This window comes from Sminthopsis crassicaudata, chromosome 1, assembly GCF_048593235.1.
Source record: "Sminthopsis crassicaudata isolate SCR6 chromosome 1, ASM4859323v1, whole genome shotgun sequence".
Classification (NCBI taxonomy): Eukaryota; Metazoa; Chordata; class Mammalia; order Dasyuromorphia; family Dasyuridae; genus Sminthopsis; species Sminthopsis crassicaudata.
Window position 1 is genome coordinate 547164608 of NC_133617.1, and position 25020 is coordinate 547189627.

Here is a 25020-nt window from a genome sequence, read left to right on the forward strand (position 1 = left end):
TATACAAGGAGCCACTGATCTCTTGCTATGTCACCCCATCCTCATTCCTTGATTCAATCAAACTGGTCGTCTATCGATTATCACATCCGTCACTCCATCTTCTGTCTCTGTGCCTTTGAATTGGCTGTCCCACATACCTGGAATGTACCCATTCCTTCTCTCAACCTAAAAGTCTCTTTTCTTTAGCAACTCACAGAACATCTGCATGAAGTTTTTCTAAATCCCCTCAAAGTCTAATGCTCTCCCTTTCAAATTAACTTATATTAACTCTTTTGTATAAATTTATATTTATCAACTTATGTATCCCTGTATATTTTGCTATGTTGTCCTCTCTATTCCAAACCAAGTTCTTACTAGTAGGGATTTTATTCTTTTACTTGTATCCTCAGTTCTATGCACCAGTCCCAGTGCAAATTAGGCATTAATGAATCCTTGCTCATTGATTTCATTTACAATGCCCCTTCAATCTCTTATCAGAAGGGAAAAGTCAGTGGGTCCTTGGAAAAGGAAAGGTGTATTATGATTGGGATATGTAGTGGGTACATGGGAATCGTTTTATTTGTATCCTCTACTAACAAAACTAAACAAGACTTGCCTTATTCCCCTTTCTGACCTGTTTTAGATCACGCTCCTGAAAAAGAGAAGTCTTAGTGATGTAGTTGTAGCAGTCACCGTGAGAATACCAGATACTAGGTAGAAAAGTTCGCCGGGTGACCGTGTCAAACCTCCTACATTTGGCATAGCATAGATAACCTGGTTCTTTGATTCACATTTTCCTGCTAGGTTCTTTGTTAAGAGTGTTTTCCCCATCCCTAACAGTCTCAGAACCAATTTAAATTCCAGTCTCCGATTTGACTGTCAAGGAATGAATAGGAAAAGCAAACTATCTAACAGATGGAGTTGGAGAGATTTGGGAATGGCATGGGGGTCCCTAAAGCAGCCCTCTGGATCCACTTAAAAGTCCGTGATCTCTTAGAAGAGCCATGTGTTGGAGTTGAAAAGGGGGAGGGATCGGGGCGAGAATCCCAATCCTAAACTATAACTTTGAGAGCTCTTACATTTATGCTTTTTTAGAAACATCGAGGGAGTGGTGTCCCAGGCTTTTAAGAATGCTTTCTCTGGCTCGATCTGGCTGTCTGCCTTCCTGAAGGATCACTAGGATTTCCCTGTCCTTGGGGAAGCTGTGTCCACGTGGGGAACTGTCCAGGGAAGTAGATCTCAGTGTAGGTTGAATCTCGGTGATGAGGTCCTTCCAACTCCAGCTCCTCCTTTTCTCTCTCGGCTGGTTCCGCCTACCTGCAACACAGACATAGAAGAACGAAGTGGCGTTTCGAAACTCCCTCCAGCAAAACCTAGTTTTGACTGAAAGCAAAGCTACTAAGAGAGGGAAAGTGTTTGTCAGCTAATTAGTAAGGGGTGGTCACACACCAAATTATTGACATATTTTGTAATGTTAACGCATTTCACAAAGAATAACTGGAGAAATGGAACTATAATGAAAAATAACGACATAATAAAATTTCCTGCTTACTGCTTGCATTAGATTGTAAACTCCTTGAGGACAGGGACTACTACCTTTTGCTTTTCTTTGTATACTGGCTAATAGTAAGTAATTAATAAATTCTTACTGACCGACCGTCATGTTTCGAAATATGGCAATTCCTTGGCTCTTCTCCCAAATTTTCTTGTGAATTAACATTCTTGCCAAGTCAGATAGATGAAAACTCCTGTATTGGCCTTTGGAAAATTTGTTCTGAAAACAGTGACTTTAAGCATGATGGAGATTTGTTTTAATGGATTGGCAAAAATACCTTGAGCAGAGGATCACTTTCATTAAGTAATTGAATTGCTAAGCTGGATCCAATTTCTTGATATTCTACTCTGCAACATCCCTAAAGTTGGTCACCTGCTGCCTGTTTCTCTCTGTGTTTTTCCAAGAGTATAAAGTGAATAATTCATTTTATTAGATCTCTTAGCAAATGTAATATGTGAATTGAAGAGATGTTTTTTCTTCCTTATATTTAATAAATGATCAAAAGAATGTTTGGGGGACAACGTAACTATTCCCAATAATAAACTATAATTGACTTTCAGAATTTCCACACACACACACTTCCCCATTATTCTTGGTCCACAATATGACAGCCACAATTTATAGGTAAGGATAGTTTGGCTGTCCCCAATACATATTTCTCAGCTTCTCAGACATTAGAATTCTATGATCACATGAGAAATCTGACTCAGATAATATCTGATCAGAACAAACATGCTTTATTAATTTCTAAGTGACAACTGTTGTTGGGAACATTTGGTTTCTGTACCTTCATAATCAAAAGTTTCATTAATAAGTAACGTCTTTTGAAGGATTATTTTTAAATCAAACTCATTTAGCCAGGAGATTAGATTCTGTAGTCTAAAATACTTTTTTTCTCTCTCATTTTGAAATTTTATTTGCATTGTTTTATTGTTGTTATTAATATCCATGAAAAAGCCTTAAGGTCTTAATTGGGTCAGTTAAGTAAACACCAAAAGCTGAATAAATGAAAACATTTAATACCAGGAGTACTTTTGTTAGCTTGTTTTTAAAAATAAAATGATTTGAATGGAGAAAAGATTTTAACACACATAGCCAATTTACACTGCTTAATTTTCTAATTAAGATAAAATTTTCATGGTATTCTTTCAATTACTCTATGTGCTTGAATAGAAGCATCTCTAAAGATTTGAATACTTTAATGAGTTCTCTGACTTAATAAGCTGGTATTTTCTTAACTTTTCAGACTCAAAGATGAAAGAAATCCAAAGAAATTTATAAAAAATCCAAATACTACTCATAATTGTATTTTACAGCATTATAATAGACAGAATCTTCAGTATCTCATAATTTTTTTTGTTTGTTTTTCCACAAAATTTCTTAAGGAAAAGAGTGACTTTCTTGGCATCAGACAATTTTCAGAATGGTAGATGTAGGACCTATGAAAATTCTCTTTATTACACAGGATGATAGTAGCTTTGCTTTCTTTTACATCCTATGTTTTCCTATTACAATATAGGATTGTTTTGTCATTGACTTAGAAGGGGCCTGTTATTATTTATTGTTATTGCTTAAGCCTTCATTAAAGTTCTGATCTGACTTTTCATCATTGTATGAATATGAGACTGGATTAAGGACGACTGTACTAATGGTTCTGAAAAAGCTTTGAATACCACCAGGAAATCAATTGTTTATCTCTTACCAAAACCAGCCCTATGGTCTTATGCTTGGCCATTAAGTGGTAGAGATATTGTTGTTATTCCAACTGACAACTTCTGAAGACTTTCTAGTAAGGTTAAAATTGGTGTTAGATACCTACATCAATTAAAAAAAAAGTTCTTTGAAGTATTAAAATATAAATACTGTATACAATTTTCATTAACCCTCAGAGTTCTGAAGACATAGAACGCAATGTGTGTGCAAGAAAATAAAATGGCAACATTAAGGATTGCCAAAAAGAAAAAAAAATTGGAATTCAGATTTATAGTATCTTTAGCTCTTATTAACAATTGGCTATATATTTTTGAGATCCACTATCATAGTCTTGTTGACATACTTATTGGTCTATTAGTAACTTAGTGTTTTATTGCTTTATACTGTTATCACTTTGTTACATAGTAATATGTTACTTATATACATTAGTAATATAATCATATCATGGATTTTTTATTTATATCGTTATTAGATATGCAGTTTAGAAATGTTTATTTTTTCATCATTTCTATTTTTTGTGTTAACTGAAGATTGAAAAATGAGAAATCTTTACAAAGTAATTGTCAACATTATACTGCTTCTCATCTCTTTTTGTTCATTTACATTATTTTGTATCTATGTCATGTATATAATTTGTATATGTGTTTCTATTCTTGAGCATAAACAATATAGTTTCAGTTACTCAATAGATATTTGAGGTAAGCATAAAAAAGGAAGAATGACAAAAGTAATATGTTTCAGAATATTAGATTTGTTCCCTTGATCTTCCTAGCAAGGCACAAGAGTTTCTGGAGTTTCCTTTTTCAACACAAGGGGTCATACTAATCCACAAAATATATTCAAATTTAAAAAGTAGAAATTTCATGTACCATTCTTAGATGATAGGGTTTAAAATGTGTTTCTTAATAAATCAAGTAATTTGATTATTCAAATTTTAGCTTTTTTACACACCCATTTGTTTACAAATAAGTTCAAACCACAGTATACTTTTAAAAAATACTTAGTTTGTATACCCTGATACTTAAATGAACCTTATATGACAATTTCTGCCCTTAAGGAACTTATATTTTACACAAATAAATGTAAAATACATCCAAAAATAGTTTCAGAAGATTAAGAACTAACAAGTGAAGAAATATAGAAAGGTCTCTTTTTTTTGGAAAGATATATAATTTGTAAATGAGCCTTAAAGGGATGTAAAGAGAGGTGAAAAGGTAGAATGTTCCAGGTATTGAAGCAAAGGCAAGGAGACCAAGATGACTAAGAGTAAGGTATGGCAAACAGCACATAAAACAAGTTTGCTGGAATATAAATTATACAAGGGGTTGACTTTTATCTGCTCTACATTTTGAATATACAGCAGAAACCCCTTATGCTTATAGGTTTAAATATGGCTACAGTCACTAACCATTTGGCTTTGAACAAATCAGTCTTTCTAAGTCTCAGTTTCTTCATCTGTAAAAGGGATATATTTGGACTAGATGATATTTAATTTACAAAGTAATTCTAAATCATTGCTCCCACAATACAGCTATAAATCAGCTATAACACAATTTAATATAACACACTAGCCAAATGATAGACATGTCTTCTAAAAGAACATTATATAGACATTTTATTATATTTAAAAAAGTAATTGCAATAATCATTAAGGCCCTATTCTTTATACTAACATAAAATATTGCTAGAGGGAGGCACAAATATTTGTTCATTTATTTCTGCTAAATAAGTATTCAAAACAATATGGGATAGTTTTAAAATAGAATGTTAAAGAGAACCCATTTTAAAAAATCTTTTTTCTTTGCTTTCATTCTCTCCATTGCCTCTTACACCCACCATTCATCTATGCATTACACAATTTAGATAAATAGAATTAGTGGTGGCTCATAGTATGATTAAACACTGACAATAACAGAACTATCATTACAAAAATACAGTATCATCACATAAATCCTTCATTCTCCAAAGCCCAGATCAACTATTTCTTTTTCTTTGACCACCCAGTTAGATTATTTTTCATCCATTTGATTTCATAGGACTTTATGTTCTTTTTATACATTTATACTTTATTTTCTCATTTATATTATGTATCTATTATTCACCTTGTTCTACTACACTCAACAGAAATCCTGATTGCTTACATCTTTGTAGCTTCTCCAGCATCTAGCACAATAACTTGTCCTTAAAATGTTTGTATGCTGCTGATTGAATGCTGTACATATAATGGTATTATTATTACAAATAATATTTTAGAATTGGAGATTGTTATTGAAAGGAAATGTAAGATTTTAGAGGGAGTTTCTTAATTTTATGTGAAAGAAAAAACAGATATTGTAAAGTGGCATAATCTTAGTACTTAAAACTAGCAGAAACTCTAATATTTTTTCTTTTTCCAATTTTAAGAAATGCATTGCCAAAAGTTAGATCCTATTATGCTGCTATATAAGCCGTAATTGACATTCCAATACCTTTTGCTGTGATTTTAATAAGATTATATATATAAGTTCTATTTCTGTTTGGCAGTATTAACTTTATAGAAAGTTAAATAAAAACAAACTGAATTTATAATCTAATAATTAAGGTTCAAGGTTCATTATGAATAAATATTGATTTAAGTAATAAAATCATTATTTGCAAACATCAAAGTTCTATATAAATGCTAACTTATATGTTATATAGATGTTAAACCATCACTATTAATTTTTAGTAACAACAAGAGTTAGCATTTATGTAGAGCATTAAGATTTGTAGGGTATTTTATATGTATTATCTTATTTTATCTTCACAACAAACAGCTATTATTATTATTATTCCAGTTTTACAAATGAGAAAACAGAAGTTAAATTATTTACTCAAGGTCACATAGCTGGATTTGTCTGGGGCTGAATTTGAACTTTAGTCTTCCTGACTACAGCTCCAACTCTATCTATTGAATCACTTCACTGTCTCAATCATCCATATTGGGACAGTAGGATGGATCAGTATATAAAATACTGGACCTAGAATTAAGAAAGATCTGAGTTCAAATTTATCCTCAGACACTAGTTATGTGATTCTAGCAAAACACTTAACCTCAGTTTCCATGTGTAGAAAATGGAGATGATAATAATAGCCCTACTTCCTAGGGTTGTTATGAAGATCAAATAGGACTAATAATTGGAAAGCACTTAGCGCAGTAACTGAACAGAGTAAGTACTATATAAATGTTATTTATTATCATTATTGCACATTATCCTGAGCTATATATTGTAAAAATCTTCCCCCCTTTCTCCTCATTGCTTTTAGATATTTCACAATTAATTAACATATAATACGCTAAATAAATAGAGAAATGGGAGGAAGTAAAACTATTAACAATTATAGAATAATAGATTGTAAAGACTCATAGAAATCTGTTTCAATCTTCTCCCTTTATAAAGAAACACAGAAAAGCATTGCTATGGAATGAAAGCATATTGTGCTTAAACTTCAATCAACAGAGACCTGGGTTCAATTCCAACTCCAACACTTACAAACTATGTCATCATGGATAAGTCACTCAATCTGAGGCTAATAAGTAAGCTTGTTTTGATGAATACTGAGGTAATATATTCAAAGAACTTTGAAAACCTTAAAGTACTCTATAAATATCAGTTATTTTCTTATACTTTATCTGGAATTCAACTTCAATCAAAATATCCTAGATAAATATCTATAATCATAAAATTTGCCTTTGTAAAAATTTGTCTCATTTGTTACAAAAGAATGATTAAAAAGTTTTAATTTGCTGAAGCCACAATCAGAATGGTATTTAGCTTTTCTATTTGCTTTTTTTATTTTTTATTGTCTAAATAAGGTTTGTTTCTACTAAGTTTTCAAAAAAAGAAAACATTTGCGAGAAGAGGAAAAGTGCCAATCCTTATTGCTGACCTGTAAACCAAAATAAATCAATTTTTATTGTATTCTCTGATTTGCCAAAGTATTGTTGGAAGTAGAAATCTATATGTGATCAGAATATGCCAGACACTTTTCAGTCAGAATAATTAATATAGTACCCTTTAATTATTTTTCTTACCTTTTATCCATCTCCATTTCAAGAGCTGCGCTTATAATTATTTGATTTTTAAAACAAACATCAGAATAAATGAACAAATGCTATACCAGTTTTAAGAATTCTGATTTTTATTTTAATTTTGCATATCTTTTCTCCCTTTCAGTATCTTGTTAAGACATGCTATTAACATTTTTACCTTATTAATTTTTAAACTTTTGGAAAACTTTTCTTTATTAACTGAAGAAACATATTCTGGTGACACATGATAGGTAGTTTAGGATATCTGGAATGTTAAAAAACAAACACACCTATTCAGACACTTAACCTTGAGTTTACTCAGCATCAGTCTGGTTGTATGTATTAACAAATAAAAGGACACAAAATATAAGCTTGCACCAAAAAGCAGCACTATATTTTGCACCATAATTTGGTCCTCTATTACTTTTCCCAATGTTCCAGAGATATAGGTTCCAGGTTGCAAAAGTCTGTTGAGATTGTGATAACCAGTTTTACTTAAACACTTCAGGCTATGGAAGATTACAGGAGCCATGAAAGATAGCCAGAGCTTCAGTGACAATGTTCTGTGTGCAGGGGAACAAAAGAAGGAAAAGTGTACAGCATGTGTTTGATTAGGAATAGATCTCAACTCTATACCATATTCCTTCACTCCTAGAATCAGTGATCCCAAGGTCCCTCCTTCCCTCTGCTCTTGCCCTGACCTTAAGAGTGCTTCTGGTTCTAACAATCTGTCTATCAATGATTGTAAAAGTCTTCTGGCCTAAGAATAGAATAATATTTTTTCCCTTAGACTTTAGGGAAGATATATTAGTTATCCTGAAACCCTCTGAGTGCTATTGTTCTGACAATCTGTCAATGATTCTTAAGTCTTCTGGTCTTAGAATAGTCTTACAAACATTACTGGCTGATAGATAATCTGTTGGTCAATATAATCTAGTTCCTGAGACCATAGTGAATAGATCACCCGTCAAACCTACCTGAAAGCCATAAAATTAACAAATAAGTATCATGAAGCTCTGGTATAACTGTACTGTAAATCTATCTTCTTGCTCTTGGTTCTTTGCTAAATTCTTTTGGAATTTAGCCCGATTCAATTGGTGTTACAATTACAGTAAACTTTGCCCCTTGACTTGGATGGGTTCAAGCCTGCAAATTCTTTTGAGACACCTTGTGACACCGATCTGCAAACCCCCAACCTTTTGGGTTCTTCTTTTTGAAACTCAACAATAGGTCTTCCAGAAGAATATGACAAGACAAAGAACCTTAATACCATAGGAGAAAATTGTCCTGAACTTTTGAATTCAGAAAAATGGAATACTAAATGAAAAAATTCAGTTTCCAGGAAAAAAAAAATCCAAGGTTGCAAACTCTAATCACAAGTGATTAAACTGAACACTTCATTTAGCAAATGATTAGGACAAAGACTTTCAGATAGAAAAGAAAGGAAATTTGAGTAACAGAAGACTATTACACACTCATCAGAAAATAGAAGAGGGAAGGAAATGTGTTATAAAGCAGGACTTCTTAAATTTTTTTGTGACCCCTTTTCATCTGAGAAATTTTTACATGACTTCAGCCATATAGGTATATAAATCAATCATTTACTGATAATTATAAAGAAATTAATTTAAAATAATTCTTTGGGGGGGCAGCTAGGTGGTGCAGTGGATAGAGCACCAGTCTTGAATTCAGGAGGACTCGAGTTCAAATCTGGTCTCAGACACTTAACACTTCCTAGTTGTGTAACCCTGGGCAAGTTACTTAATCCCAGCCTCAGGAAATAAATAAATAAATAAATAATTCTTTGGTATACATATAATTTTGCCATTTATTAAAGATGAAAGCAAATTTGTACCCCAAGATGAATGTGCTTACTTTTACATAAAGAATTAAATTGTGGTGGAATACTTATTGTTAAATGGGGAACATTCAGAAACCTTGTTTTTTTGTTGTCAATTTTTTTCAACTCCCACATTCAATTATATATATGGAGTTTTGATCCATAGCTTACGAAGCTTATTTTCTAAAGGGCAGTGGACTCGAAGGATTCAACCAAGGATGACCTAACCAGAAATTTGAGCTTAATCATAAATGAAAATAGAGGGAATTCAAGATTAAAGAGGCATTTGAAATATTCCTAGAAAACAAACTAGAATTGAAGGAGATCATTTGCTTTTCAAACTGGATACAGAAATGCAGGAGGGATAAACAAATAAAGAAGCCTTACTGTAACTGTAAGGGAATGACAGCAGAGAGACTAGCAAGAGACTCAAATTGATTTGTTGTCTATAGATCCTTTCAGCTGAATATAGTTTCCTTTAATTTTCTGAATGTTAGTTTTTACATGGTAACTTCTGATTTTTTAAAAATTTAATTTAATTTAATTTACTTAGTTCATATACACAACTTACGTCCTACCTTGGGAGGATAGAAAGGAAAGGTCGGTCATAGAATTCATCCTGGTTGAGTAGGAGTGATTGGATCCAGAAAGGAGATTTTTGAAGTAGATGAAGAAAAAAGATGATCAAGGCCAGGGAGTGGATCAGTAGTGAGCTGCATAATCAGGGCTGTGGTAGGGAGTTGGGAATGTCCTTTCATATAAGAGTGTCCTCTGGGTCAGCTGTAGGAATTGGCATTGTTTAGGGAGTGATATGCAATTTAAAAGAAGAATCCAAAGAATAAACTATAAAGACAGTATCAAAAACTGCCCAAATAGCAGAGCCTTGAATGATTAACTTGGAGATTTTGATTCTATGAGGAATACAGAGAAGTGACTGGATAATTAGAAGGGTCATGAACCAAAGAATGAGGATATAGAATAGACAGAAAAAAAAAGGATAGATATTGAAGAGAATTAAAAAAAAAAAAACCCTCTTTAGAGAAGGCTAAAAAAAGAGAAATGTTAAAAATTAATGAATAGAATTCATTGATGAGGAGGAGATGAGGAAGAGTACTTTAATAGAAAAACAGGGAGGAGAGATTATGTAACCAGAGAAAAGATAAAAAGTAACTAATAAGCAAACGCTAAAGGAAGAGAACTAGGATTAAGAAAACAGCCAATAGGAATATGAATTTTTTAAAAATTAATTTAAAGTAACTTAACTAATATAATAGTTATGGAACCCTTGGTCCTTGGTAGCCTAGTGAGCTATGGAGACAGGTATTGACAGGTGACTTGTTGAATTTAAGGGGATCTTTGTTGCAACTAGACCTAGTTGAATTCACACAGCTACTCCCTGAGGCAAGTAGGAAGGGACATCAAAAGGATTAGCTTGACCTTAAGTGGGTCTTTTGTAATGCTTAAGTGGGGCTTTATTGAAGTGGGCCCTTGTTATCATGACCCCATAATTATTATATCTAATATAGAGGCCAAACTATAGATGTCAATTCTGAGATTATTTTTCTCCTGTAAAAGAACCTACTTGTAACCAGTTTCTTTGTTAATTTCTTTTTAAGAATTTAGCCCACCAGCCAATGGCTTAATCCCCCTCTAACTCCTTAAGGAATTTACCCACTTACTAAGGGTCATAATGAATAGCTCCTTATGAACTTGTGTGGCTCAGAATGGTGAGGGGTCACCATTTAATAAAAAAAGCTGGAGAGATTTCTAGGAGCAAAGCAAAAGTTTATTGTACCTTCTCATGAGAATCAGGCATCCTTCAAGTTGAGCAAGCAATGGAAGAGAGGAGGCACCTTTTAAGACAGATTTGACACTTTAAATAGTCCCTATTGCAAATACCCCTCCCACCACTGACCCTCATCCTCATTGGCTGAAGGTCTTACATTCTAAACTTGGGAACTACCCCAAGAAATTGAACTTGACCAATAAGTACATAGTTGCCCATATTTGATCAAAATAAGGAGAAAATGATGTTATGGGAGTATAGCAGGAAGGGGACTTAAGTATGCCCTTGAATCCATACTCAAAGACCTTTAGACCTACTCAAACTGTGAAGTAGATGAAGCCTTACTCGATCGATTGTCACAACTGTCTTGAAAGATCTCACCTCATATGGTTCAAACTCATTGACTAGAAACATGAGGAAAAACGTGAGCTAAAGTCCTTAGTGGAGCCTTACTATTAACAAAGGGGAAAGATACCATATTGTTGAGGGCGGTAGCCCCTTTGGTATTCTTTGTTTGATCTCCAAATTCCTTTGGGACTTGGACCTTTGATACAAGATGTGGTCAAACTAGTTTGGGCTATCTGAGGTGGCCAGGGTTTTACAGCCCCCCATTCTAATCTGCTCAGATAGACCAAATGGCATCAGGAAATTCCTTTTTGGGAAGAGACTTCTGTCTCTATTCAAAAGATAACAAGAGAATCCTTATCTTAATTTACATCACTCTCAGGAACCTCCTTACATCACTGCATAAAAGAGAGAACCGGAATCTTCTCTTTGCAAATGGCCTTGTACCATGCAGCCATTTTGCCCACCGGCTCTCCAGTGTTTCCATTTAGAGTTTTTTTTTTTTTCCCCCAGAAAAACTGAAATGGGTTTACCCTTCCCTTCTCTAGCTCATTTTATAGAGGAGGAAACCAAAGCAAACAGAGCAAAGTGACTTGACCAGGGTCACACAGCTAGTAAATAACTTAGACTGAAATTGAACTCTGGACTTTCAGCTTTCCTGTTAGGCATTCTATTCAGTATACTATCTAGCTACCTAGAAATAATGCAAAAAGATATGAGATCAAGTAGCCCAGTTCTGTTGTTTGCTTCCTAGGTGACATTTAAACAAGTCAATTCACATTTGTAGAACTTTCTAACTATCAGACAAGATCATCAGATTGATGAGTATTAAATGATGAGTAGTAAATTGAGGAGTAAATTGTGGTCTAAACCGAGATGGTTCTGTTCCTTTCTCTCTCTCCTTCCTTCCCCAAAGTAACCAATGGCGGGTTCAGCAGCAAAGGAATTTGCTACTTAATGCTGTATGGAAACATAGTCTTTATTGATTAGAATGGAAACACCGGAGCCGGTGGGCAAAATGGCTGCATGGTACAAGGCCATTTGCAAAGAGAAGATTCCGGTTCTCTCTTTTATGCAGTGATGTAAGGAGGTTCCTGAGAGTGATGTAAATTAAGATAAGGATTCTCTTGTTATCTTTTGAGTAGAGACAGAAGTCTCTTCCCAAAAAGGAATTTCCTGATGCCATTTGGTCTATCTGAGCAGATTAGAATGGGGGGCTGTAAAACCCTGGCCACCTCAGATAGCCCAAATTAGTTTGACCACATCTTGTATCAAAGGTCCAAGTCCCAAAGGAAGTTGGAGATCAAACAAAGAATACCAAAGGGGCTACCGCCCTCAACAATATGAGTTTGAACTCACAGAGTTCAGTCCAGAACAGAAGTAGGGACAGGTTTATAAGCATTCTGGTCAGTCTTGAGGTTACATTTGACATTAAACAGTGACTTGACTTTGCGCTTACAGGGGGAAAAATAGGGGGTTTACAATGGCAGATGTTTGACATAGATTATTTTGAGAGAGATCAGGGTTATGGAACATTGTTAGGCAACCATCCTTATGGAATAGATACTCCTCATTGTGGATCGAGCATTTTTAAGTGCAAAACACCTCTTTAATCTAGCTTGAGCAAACATTTCTCTGTGAGCCCAAGGCCCTTGTGAAGGAGGGGAAAGGAAGCCAATCCTTTGTCCATTTCAGAAATGAGGTCACCCCTTTTTAATGTCTTCTATATGCTAATTTAAAGTCTCAGTCCAAAGTCTTAGTCCAAAGACTAAGCTGAATGACTTTTAGCTAGAATTAAAACATGGGAATCAGAACCAATCTTGTTAAGGTATCTGGCATAAAATCTGGCTTCAAGTCTCTTCTCTGAGATTCTCTCTTCTAAGATACTCTGCTTGGGATAATGGACGAAAATCACTTGGCCTCTCCATGTAAACAACAAAAAATTTCCAGGAAAAAATAAACAAACAAAACAAACCTGAAAACTGGAGGTTTTACTAATAGGCAAAGGAAACTTGTTCCACTTAGCCTTGATGCTGTATTTGACTTTTCCTCACTAGCTTTATTGAATGGTTTCTTCATTTAAAGTCAGATGAACACATCTGAATTTCCGAGGGCAAAATTCGGGATTTGGAGCAATATGGAATTTTGGTGCAAGCCTGTATTTATGTGAAGAAGCTTTTGGTCTCCTTCCTTTTAATATACTTCAAAGACTCACATATTTTAGTCTTTTATGTGTTTAGATTAGTTCTTTTCATTATGGTGGTAGTGGATGTTATTAGTGAATCAACTTCATTGATTCTATCAAAGAAGAGTCTATGGATAATAAGGGAAATTGCACAATTGTACTGAAGCCTGGAATTGTCTACAACTCTGCTTGTAGAATTGGCTTCTAATGAACTTTATATTTGTGTGTTTGCATCTTTTGGCTGAGGCAGCAGTGACATGTGGAAGCCACTTTTAACAGCTGGTCCATCTCTACACACAAAAGAAGAAAATGATGAGGTACCAGTATTTACACTCATATAATAAATTTTGGTCAGGAATGATGGCCCATACATTAGACTTAAGAGAACTTTATGACCCAGACACAATGGAGCTGATGAACTGGATTAAATCACTCCCAAGAAGATTGAATTTGCTGGAAGTATGGGATTTTTAGCCAAGTAAGATATAACCAAACAGCCACACTAAGGAAATAAGAGGGAATGAAGAACAAAATAGGTTTATCAGAATAAAGACATCTCCCAAGGAAATCAACAAACTAGAGTTGAAGATAAATGAATTTTACCTTGAGAAGCTAATAAAAATTCTAGAGGTTTACCTAAATGTTGATATTTTAAAAGGTATTTTACATAAACTTTTGTTTTCTTTTTCTTCTAGCTTTTTCCACTGATGTTCATCTTGTTGAGTATAAGCAGATTTCTAACAAGGATTTGGAACTTTGTTGTTGAAGTTGTTTCCAATGCGATGAGGGGGAAGGTATGGAATTGCTTAAGGTCTGCTAGATTTGAATTTTATTGAACTAATACAAAAATGGCCAAGTGAATGAATAATATCTAATTACATACTGATGAAGTATTATATACACTAAAAATGGTACAGTAATTAAAAACAAATTACTGTTGTCCTTTTTTGTAAGCTTCATTTATGCTGTTCTAACCTTTTTGTTCCATTAATATTGTCTTGTTTTGTTGCCAGATTTATGAACGTTGGTAACTTGTGTTCTGTTTTTAAGCTTTTGCATTTTTATTACCATTTATCTTATTTTTAAATGTTGTCCTATGTTGCTCTTATGTTATTTTTAATCAATAACGGTGTTGCCAAATCATTCCAAGGTGATCAAATATTTTCAAGGAAAATGTACAAGGAGAAAAAAGTGTTCCAGAAAGAGCACATTTATTCTTATTCTTTCCAAAGACTCTGTGAATGCATACAGTAGAACTTTTCTAATTCCATAAAAGACAGATCTCAGAAATATTTCCTGGATATTTCCAGATCTAGAGTCATAGCCCTTCCCTTAATCCTATTAATGTGGCTGATGCAGCAAATGAGGTGGCACCAGGCGATGTACTTTAGGAGAAGCACCAAATGTTAGAATTTGATCATGAGAAGAAGTCATAATGGCCATTCTCTTTGACAAAAGGTGAGCTTATTTAGGAGAAGAGGTTACAGATAAAATGAAATAATGAAATAGATACAAGGAATGGTAAATATGAAATAAGAATTTGGAGAGCATAGAAAGAGGTTTTAACGATTAATGATGGAAAGGGCAAGTTCCCAAATGGAATATGCCATTTACCAGGAGAAATGAAACACCCCATAAGATTGGAGCTTCCCCTAAGTAACAGGCTAGAAGGGATTTAGCACCCTAAAAGAGAAGTGGAGTCTGAGAGGAGAGATGTCATAAGGCATAGTGGGGTTAGGAGAGATACCACAAGACCGAATATTATAGGGGATTGACCTAAGGAGGTTCAGTAAAAAAAAATTTAGCCTCAGGGACTTTGTATAACTTGGATTTCTGCTTGGATTATACACCCATAGAGGGTGAGACCACAAATTAAACTGCTAACTAAACTGATCTCTATTAAAGCCTTCTTCCTGTCTGCTCCAGGAAAGATTAGGGTTGTCAGTTTATCAGTTTCAGTTTCTCTCTGCCCACCACATCCACCATTCAGAATGTCATCACTATTATCCCAAAGCAACTCTCTCACCACCAAGATTTCCCTTCTGTCTTTCTGGGGTTTTTTTGTTTTGTTTTGTTTTTTGTAGAGCTGAGAGATGGAGTGTTTTGTCCAGGAGGTCAGTGTTATTGGATTGAAAAGTAAGTATCAGAGAAGTAAGAATACTGGAAGAGTAGAAAGGAGCTTATTTATGAAGGAATTTGAATGTCAAACAGAGCATTTTGTATTTGAACCTGAAGGCAATAGGGAGCTGTTGGAGTTTATTTAGTAGAGAAGAAACATGGCTGAACCTTCACTTTAGGAAAATCATTGTAGTGGCTGAATAGGGGGGTGAATGAATGGGGAGATAATAGAAGCAGGCTGACTCACCAGCAGGCTATTACAGCAGTCCAAGCCTGAAGTGATCAGGGGCTTCACAAAACTAAGGTCAAGTTGTTCTATTTACTATTTGTAAGCAAGTAGCTATTTCAACTATGGAGGAGGGAACCTTAGGCATGGGACTTGGCCCAGGTAGAAACCCTTAATAGGAAATTTTTTAGAATGACAGATGCAGAGATACAGAATTATAGTTCACAATTCACAGTAACAGTTCATAGTTTAGGAGTAATAGTGGAATCAGTTTCTCTTTTTAACTGGATTCATCTGTATTTTTCCTTAGTAAATCAAATGCAAATAGAATATTACTTCATTCCATCACCTCTAGTAGAATGTCTCTCACTTATTTTTAACTTCTGTCACTTATCTTTAGTTTCTTCCTCTCTCCTAATTCTCTAGCTTCTCTACTACCCACAACTATAGATATCCTCAAAAAGCCCTCACTTAATCCATCCACCCCTATATTCTCTCTCTCTTTTTTGTCCCTTTCCTAACTAACCTTCTTCAGAAGTGATCTGCAATCAATACCTTTTTCCTCACATTCTCTTCTGAAATTTCTTTAGTATGGCTTCTGATCCCATCATTTAATGGAAACTTCTCTTCAGATACCAATGATCTCTTAATTTCCAAAGCTAATGGCATCTTTATAATATTAATTCTCCTTTACTTTCCTACAGCTTTTGACATCAATCAACTATCCTCCTCTTGATATTTTCCTTTCTCTGGCTTTTGTGACATTGTTTTCTCCTGCTTCTTTTATCACTAGTCATATGTGGGATTGTCCTATATTGCCCTATTCTGGATCTAACTCTAGGTCATACTTGTTAATTGTTTGGTGTCCCCCCCCCTCCTTCTATACTTAATAATCATTTTTATGCAGATGATTCTCAAGTTTATTTATCTGGCTCCTAACCTCTCTCTTGATCTCTAATCTCACCTATCTAACTGCCTGTTTAGACATATCAAACTAGATTTCCCATCAACACCTTAAGTTCAGTATGTCCCATCCTCATATTTTTTTAACTTCCTTCTTTCTAACTTCCCTATTGCTACCAATATTCTCCCACTTACCAGGGCTCATAACTTTAACTCCTCAATTCTCTTTTCTCTCCCCACATCTCTCCCAATCAATCACTTTCTACTTTCAAAACTTCCCTTGTATATACACTCTTCTCTTCTTTGACAGAGCCACTACTCTGATTCTGGTCCTTATCACCTTATCACCTGTTATTTGGTATCTTTCTCAAATCTCTCCCTACTCAGATCCACCCTCCACTCAGCAGTAAAATTAATCTTCCTAGAGCTTAAGTTTGATCAAATCACCACCTCTTCCATTCAATAAATTCTGATGGTTCCCTATTATCTCCAGGATCAGTTAATCAATCAAAATCTAATATGGGAAAAAATATGCAAGTAACTGTTCAAACAAGTAAAATTAGAAATAGTCAACAAAGGGAAAATACTAAAAATAAGAGGGATTAAGAAAGGCTTCCCGAAGAAGGTAGGATTTTAACTATGACTTGAAGAAATTCAGGGAAGCCTTTCATTCTTCTGTATTTGTCCTTTTCTCCTGCAAGATAAATTATTTGGTGATTTGCCTCTGAAATTTACTCTAGATATTGCTTGTGATATATATATATCACTGACACTAGCCTAATTGCTGTGCTCCAAACAAAATAGTGCATTTCCTGACTCCCAGCATTTTCACTGACTCTTCTCCATGCCTCAAACTTTCTTTCTTTTTATCTGTGCTTCTAGTACTCAACTTCATTTAAGTATCAGCTGAAGTCTCACTTTCTGCAAGAAGTCTTTCTTAACCCTCTTTATATTTACTTTCTTCCCTCTGAAATTTCAATTCTTCCTGTATTTTGTTTATTCATTTGTTTGCATGTTCCCTCCCCCCTTAGACTATGAGTTCCTTGAGTCCAGGAATTGTTTTGATTTAAAAAATTTATTTATTCATTCATTTATTTCTTTATTTTTGCTTTTCTTTGTATCCTCAATGATAAGCAAGTGCTTAATAAAGGTATGCTGACCTAACTTGTCCACATTTCCAGTTCCAAAAACATTACTAGACTCTTAAGGAGAGTGAAATATTGTGCTTTCAAGTACCTTCTCTAGTCTCCTATATCAATAAGTTGCAATAAAGCCCATGTAACAGTTCCCAATGATCTCTCAAATGCCAGAGTAAAGTAAAAAACTCCAACAGTTCCTTTAGCACAGTTTTTAAACAATCATAAAATTCCAGGGAATTACCTTGATTGTCTTTAAACTCTGGATATTTTATGCTGCCTCTCTATTAGCCTAACTAGTAAATAAGCAATTATAACAGGAAGGAAAACTTTTTTCAATTGCATTGTAATCTCCACAAAAACCATTTGGAACCAAACAGTTCTTTCCTTATCTACACACAAATCTCACAGTAAGATCCAAAAGAAAAAAAAAAAAAAATTAAACTACCAACTCTAATCTATATTATAGACAACTTCCTTAAAGTTGGGAAAGGGTTTTTCAGATGATTTCTATTAACCATACAGAAGCATCAGCTAGTCCTAGCAAGGTCAGAGCCTATTTCCTTCTTCTGCCAGGAAGTTTGTTCACTGCAGGCCCTGTAAGCAATTAAATAGTGAAAAGTCCTCTAGAAGAAACTTAAAATCTTTCTCCCCAAGAAATCCCTAAGGATCATAATAAAACTTCCTTTGGCCCCAGCTTTCCCAATGCAGCTTCCTGGTCATTTAGGGATATTTCAACTAGGAATATGGGTCTCTCAGACTTGGTGGGTACCTATGAAGCACCATATTCTAGCAAGACATACCAAAGATGAAGACTGTTGAGGGCGGTAGCCAGGGTTTTACAGCCTGCATTCTAATTTGCTTAGATAGACCAAATGCCATCAGGAAATTCCTTTTTGGGAAGAGACTTCTGTTTGTCCCCAAAAGATAACAAGAGAATCCTTATCTTATTTACATCACTCTCCTGAACCTCCTTACATCACTGTATCTGAATGATTGTGCTCTGGTATAAAAAAGTCCTCAAAAATCTACTCTTTGCAAAATGGGCCTTGTACCATGCAGCCATTTTGCCCACCGGCTCTCCGGTGTTTCCATTCTAATCAATAAAGACTATGTTTCCATACAGCATTAAGTAGCAAATTCCTTTGCTGCCGAACCCACCCTTGGTTACTTTGGGGAAGGAAGGAGAGAGAGAAAAGGAAGTGACCCATCTCGGCTTAGACCTCAGTTTACTCCTCATCATTTACTCCTCATCAAAGACAAGTGCTGTATAACCTTGCTGTGGTAAATGTTCAATGATTTATAAGTGTTTCATGTGAAACCATAATTGAATCTGAATCCTTTTTCTCTTCTCCCTTTTCCTCTCCACTAAAGGATCCCTCTCAGTTCTGGTCACAAGACATGGGCTGGGTTCAGTCCTGATAAAGCCAGATAATTAATAGAATTCCCACCCTCAGATTCATTAGTCATTCACATTCCCCAATCTGGAGTCTGAAGAAAATCACTAAAAGGTCAGGTTTGGGATTTATGGCCAAGATGGCTGCCTGAATAGAGGGAAGCAGACCAACTTTCACTTTAAGGAAGGAAAAATAAAATCTAAAAACAGCACCCAACTAAACAATGATAAAGAAATTCAATAAGAAACTATACACACTCCCTGAAAGCTAGAAATCAGCAAGGTACCCAGGTGACCCAGAATAAGACTAAGGAGAGCTGGCAGCTCACCCAAAGTGGGGCATGACTACAGTATGTCCATGTACAAAATTCTAATTCAGGAACTAAGGGGAAAGACATAGATAAACAGAACAAAATACTTACCCTTATAAAGAAAACCAGAAATACTTTAAAGTTCAATTTAGATAATACAGTGGCTCAAAGGAAAAGCAGATTTTCTCTAATGACTACATGAATACTTGGTAGAAATGAATTTAGAGTTTTTTTTTTTTTTTTTTTTAAGAAAAATGAAATAAAGACTGGAGAAAAGAACTGAAAGAATATATTAGATAAGTTATAATTCTTACTCAAATAACAGACTCCTTGAAAATGAGAATAAAATAAATGGAAAATACTGATTCTATGAGACAACAAGAACAAGATTAAAAGATTAAAAAAATACAAGGAAATGTAAGAGCTGTACTATTACGGGCTAGAATTCTGACCTTGAAACAAGGATTCTTACAAGGTGTTAAGTCAGTGGACTTGATGATTATCTAGTATAGCATGATGCTTAATAGTTCTCTAACTCAGTATGATTGATTTAATCTTACAACAAATAATGGTTTCCTAGTGATATAATGATTGATTTATACACAGTGTAGAGCATATAAGCTGAGACAAACTCAGCCAAAGGAGGCAGAGAAAGATTCATTCCATCATCCATATTTGTGGTGGCTGGAGGCTGAGCAGAAACCCTTGGACTCAGACTCACTTCATCTCACACTATGATGGCCTAAACTCCAGCATTTTCTCCACTGAAACCAAGTCCCCTCTGACTGCCATGAAAAAGCTAGCTGAGCACCAGGCGAAGGAGACAATAAAGACTTTTGAACTTTAACACCTGGCTATTCTTGTGTTGATTCATCTAATGAAAAGAAGGCTGTTCCCAGAGACCTCCAGAAAACCCACCAAGATCATTACACTCTACTATCAAAACAACTAACTTGGAAAATACATTAAGATGATTGAATTTAAGAATGTTACCTTAAAAAAATCACAATTCAAAAAAAAAAAAGAAAAAGAAAAAGTAAAAGCACACACAAATTACATTGACTACTATGACAGAAAAGGAAAATGATGTTGAAGAGGATGTGGGAAAATGGACATTAATGCATTGTTGATGGAGTTCAGAACTGATCCAATTACTCTGTAGATCAATTTGGGACTATGTCCAAAGGGCTATAAAAATGTGCATACTCTTTGATTCAGACCACTTCTATGTCTATATCTCAAAGATATCAAAAAGAGGGGAATAAAGAGACTTATTTGTATAAAAATATTTATAGCAGCATTTTTTTTTTTTTGTGGTGGTTAAGAGCTAGAAATCAAAGGGATGTCCATCAATTGAAGAATGGCTAAACAAGCTATAGTATATGATTGTGATGAAATATTATCACACTATAAGAAATGATAGGCAGGTTTTTCTGCATATACCAAATTTGAAATTCTGAAAATAATAGGGGAAATTAATAAAACTGAAAGTAAGAAGACTATTAAACTAATAAACAAAACTAAGAGTTGGTTTTATGAAAAAAACAAAAAAAATTCAAATCTTTAATTTAATTAGAAAAAGGGAAGAAGAAAATAAAATTGTTAGTATCAAAAATGAAAAGGGAAATTAGAACAATAATTAGGAGATATTTTGCACAACTGTGTGCCAATAAATCTGATAATCTAAGTGAAAGGAATGAAACAGAGGAGAAAATAAACTACTTAAATAGTCCCATTTTAGAAAAAGAAATTGAACAAGCTATTAATCAACTTCCTAAGACAAAATCTCCAGGGCCAGATGGATTTACATGTGTATTCTACCAAATATTTAAAGAACAATTAATTCCAATACTATGCAAACTATTTGGAAAAATAGGGAAAGGGGAAAAATTCTATTTATAACACAGACATGGTATTGATACCTAAATCAGGTAGGATCAAAACAGAGAAAGAAAATTACAGACCAATTTCCCTAATGAATAGTGGTGCAAAATTTTAAATAAAATATTAGCAAAGTGATTACAGCAAGTTATCCTCAGGATAATATACCATGACCAAGTAGGATTTATACCAGGAATGCAAGACTGGTTCAATATTAGGAAAACTATTGGCATAAATGACTATATCAATAACCAAACCAACAAAAATTGAAGATTATCTTAATATATGCAGAAAAAGCATTTGACAAAATTCAACACCATTTCTACTAAAAACACTAAAGAATATAGGAATAAATGGAGTTTTCCTTAAAATGATAAGAAGCATCTATTTAAAGCCATCAGCAAATATCATATGTAATTGGGTCAAACTAGAGCCATTCCCAATAAGATCAGGGGTGAAACAAGATTGCTTACTAGCACCATTACTATTCAATATATATTAGAAATGTTAGTGTTGGCAATGAGAGGGAAAAAAAGGTTGAAGGAATTAGAATAGGTAATGAGGAAATCAAATTATCACACTTTGCAGATGATATGATATGTAGATTAGGGAATCCTAGAGTATCAATTATAAAACTGCTAGAAAAAATCCACAATTTTACCCAAGTTGTAGGATACAAAATAAATCCACATAAATCATGAGCATTTTTATATATTACCAATAAAGTCCAGCAGCAAGAGACAGAAAGAGAAATTCCATTTAAAATAACTGCACATAATATAAAATATTTGAGAGTCTACCTGCCAGGGCAAATTCAGGAAATATATGAACACAATTACAAACCACTTTCGGTACAAATGAAGTCAGACATAATCAACTGAAAAAATATGAAGTGCTTATGGATAGGCCAAACCAATATAATAAAAAATGACAATACTACCTAAATTAATCCATGTCAATCAAACTCCAAAGAAATTATTTTACAGAGCTAATAAAATAAAATAAAAGAAAGAAATTAATCCAGAAGAATAAAAGGTCAAGAATTTCAAGAGAATTAATGAAAAAAACTGCAAATGAAAGTGATTTGGCTGTACCAGACCTGAAACTATATTATAAAGCAACAGTCATCAAAACCATTTGGTACTGGCTAAAAAACAGTAGCTGATCAGTAGAATAGATTAGGTTCATAAGACGCAATAATCAATGACTACAGTAATCTAGTGTTTGACAAATCTAGAGACTCCAGCTTTTGGAATAAGAACTCACTCTTTGACAAAAAATTGCTGAAAAAATTAGAAATTAGTATGGCAGAAATTAAGCATTGACTCACAACTAACATCCTATACCAAGATAAGGTTGAAATGGATTCATGATTTAGACATAAAGAGTGCTAAAATAAACAAATTAGAAGACCAAAGATTTGCTTCTCAGACCTGTGGAGAAGGAAAGAATTTATGGTCAAAGAAGAGCGTGAGTATGTTATTGAATACAAAATGGGTAATTTTGATTATATTAAGTTAAATTTTTTTTGTGCAAACAAAACCAATACAAACAAGATTAGAAGGAAAGTAATAAACTGGGGGAAAATTTTTACATTCTAGAGTTCTGATAAAGGACTCATTTCTCAAATATATAGAGAATTGATTCAAATTTATAAAAATTCAAGCTGTTTTTCCAACTGATAAATGGTCAAATATGAACACAAAATTTTCAGATGAAAAAATTGAAACCATTTGTAGTCATATGAAAAGGTGCTCTAAATCACTATTGATTAGAGAAATTAATACAATTTAATTAAGACAACCACTACACACCTCTCACTCAGACTGTCTAAGATGACATAAAAAGATAATGATGAATGTTGAAGGGGATGTAGGAAAACTGGGACACTAATACATTGTCCATGGCATTGTGAACTGATTCAACCATTCTGGAGAGCAATTTGAAACTATGCCCAAAGGATTATCAAAATGTGCATACTTTTTGATCCAGCAGTTATTCTGAGACTGGGCTTGTATCTATTCCAAAGAGATCATAAAAGAGGGAAAGGGACTCATATGTGCAAAAATGTTTGTGGCAGCTCTTTTTGTAGTGGCAAGGAATTAGAAACTGAGTGGATGCCTCTCAGCTGCAGAATGGCTGAATGAGTTAAGGTGTATGAGTGTTATGGAATATTAATGTTCTATAATAAAAAATCAGCAGGATAATTTCAGAAAGTCCTCAAGAGACTTACATGAACTGATGCTCAGTGAAATGAGCAGAACCAGGAAATAATTGCACAAAATAAAAGCAAAATTATATGATGATCAATTCTGATGAACATGGCTCTTTTCAACAATGAGATAATTCTAGCCAGCTCCAGTGGTCTCGTGATGCACCCAGAGAGAGGGCTGTGGGAATTGAATGTGAATTAGAACATAGTATTTTCACTTTTTGTTGTTTTTGCTTGCATTTTGTTTTCTTTCACTTTTTTTTTTCTTTTTGATCTGATTTTTCTTGTGCAGCATGATAATTGTGGAAATATGTATAGAAGAATTGTACATGTTTGATATATATTGGATTACTTGCTGTCTGGGGAGAGAAACATTTTGGAACACAAGGTTTTGCAAGGATGAATGTTGAAAACTATCTGGGCGCATGTTTTGAAAATAAAAAGCTTTAATAAAAAAACAAATAAAGTGAAAATAAATTGGAAAAAAAAAAAAGGATAAATGATGGCTGACTCCAGAAAAAGAACTGATATTCTCTGAATACAGACTGAAGCATGGTACGTTTCATTTCCTTCTTAATCGGAATCGTCTTATACAAAATGTTTTACATGATTGCATTTGTATAAACTTTATCAGATTGCTTACCCTCTCAGGGAAAGGGGAGGGAGGAAAAGGAAGGAGAGATAGAATTTGAAACTCAAAAGTATAAAAAAAATTGTTTTAATATAGAATTTTGGGGAAATATTATATATTTTAAAAATTTAAAGAAAAAGCCTGGATTTTAAGAAGTCGCAAATGAAAATTGCCCAGATTGGTTAAGCAAAGTGAGAACAGAAAGAATCCACTAATCAATTTCTGAAAAGTTCTAAGAAGGATAAAACTCAGAGTTTACATATTAAAAGAAATACTTCAAACATTACTAGTCCATTATTCAGTCCAATTCAAGTCCATTATTAAGGAAAAATAATCAGGATCACTAGCAGTTTCTAGTAGGAATGAAAGGACATCTTGAAATTTCATAGTCCAAAAGGCAAAAGATCTCTAGGTAACCAAGAATTTTTACTATGGAAAACATGAAAAAGAGGGCGTTTAAACATTGCTGATAAAAAAAAAAAAGGACCAACATCAAATAGAAACCTTGATACAAATGAAAAAATGAGTGTCAAGAGTGTCAAGAAAGGTAACTTTATTTGAGAAATTGAAAATTGATGATGAAATTATGACAGGTAAATTTTTTTAAAGCAAATTCTAATTACTAGTGCTTTGAGAGACCCACTTCATAATGACATTTAGTAGAAAACATTTTTAAAGCATTTTTTGAGTTCCACAAAATACAATAGGCCAATTTTGTAGTTTTCAAAGATATTAATTTTTTCACTTTGCAA

The 25020-nt window shown here is 33.9% G+C and overlaps 1 protein-coding gene across 3 annotated transcripts in view; it reads right to left on the minus strand.

Annotated features, from left to right (window-relative positions):
- The window catches only part of KCNN2 (potassium calcium-activated channel subfamily N member 2), a 213430-nt gene that overhangs the window by 186051 nt on the left and 2359 nt on the right, over positions 1–25020 (minus strand). For 2 of the 3 annotated variants that reach the window (XM_074281989.1, XM_074281988.1), the window contains exon 3: positions 1059–1296. In XM_074281989.1, the coding sequence (XP_074138090.1) occupies positions 1059–1080 (22 nt within the window). In that variant the 5' untranslated portion in view covers positions 1081–1296. Of the gene's footprint in view, positions 1–1058; positions 1297–25020 lie in introns of those variants that run through there. The other variant, XM_074281990.1, reaches the window with a different exon arrangement.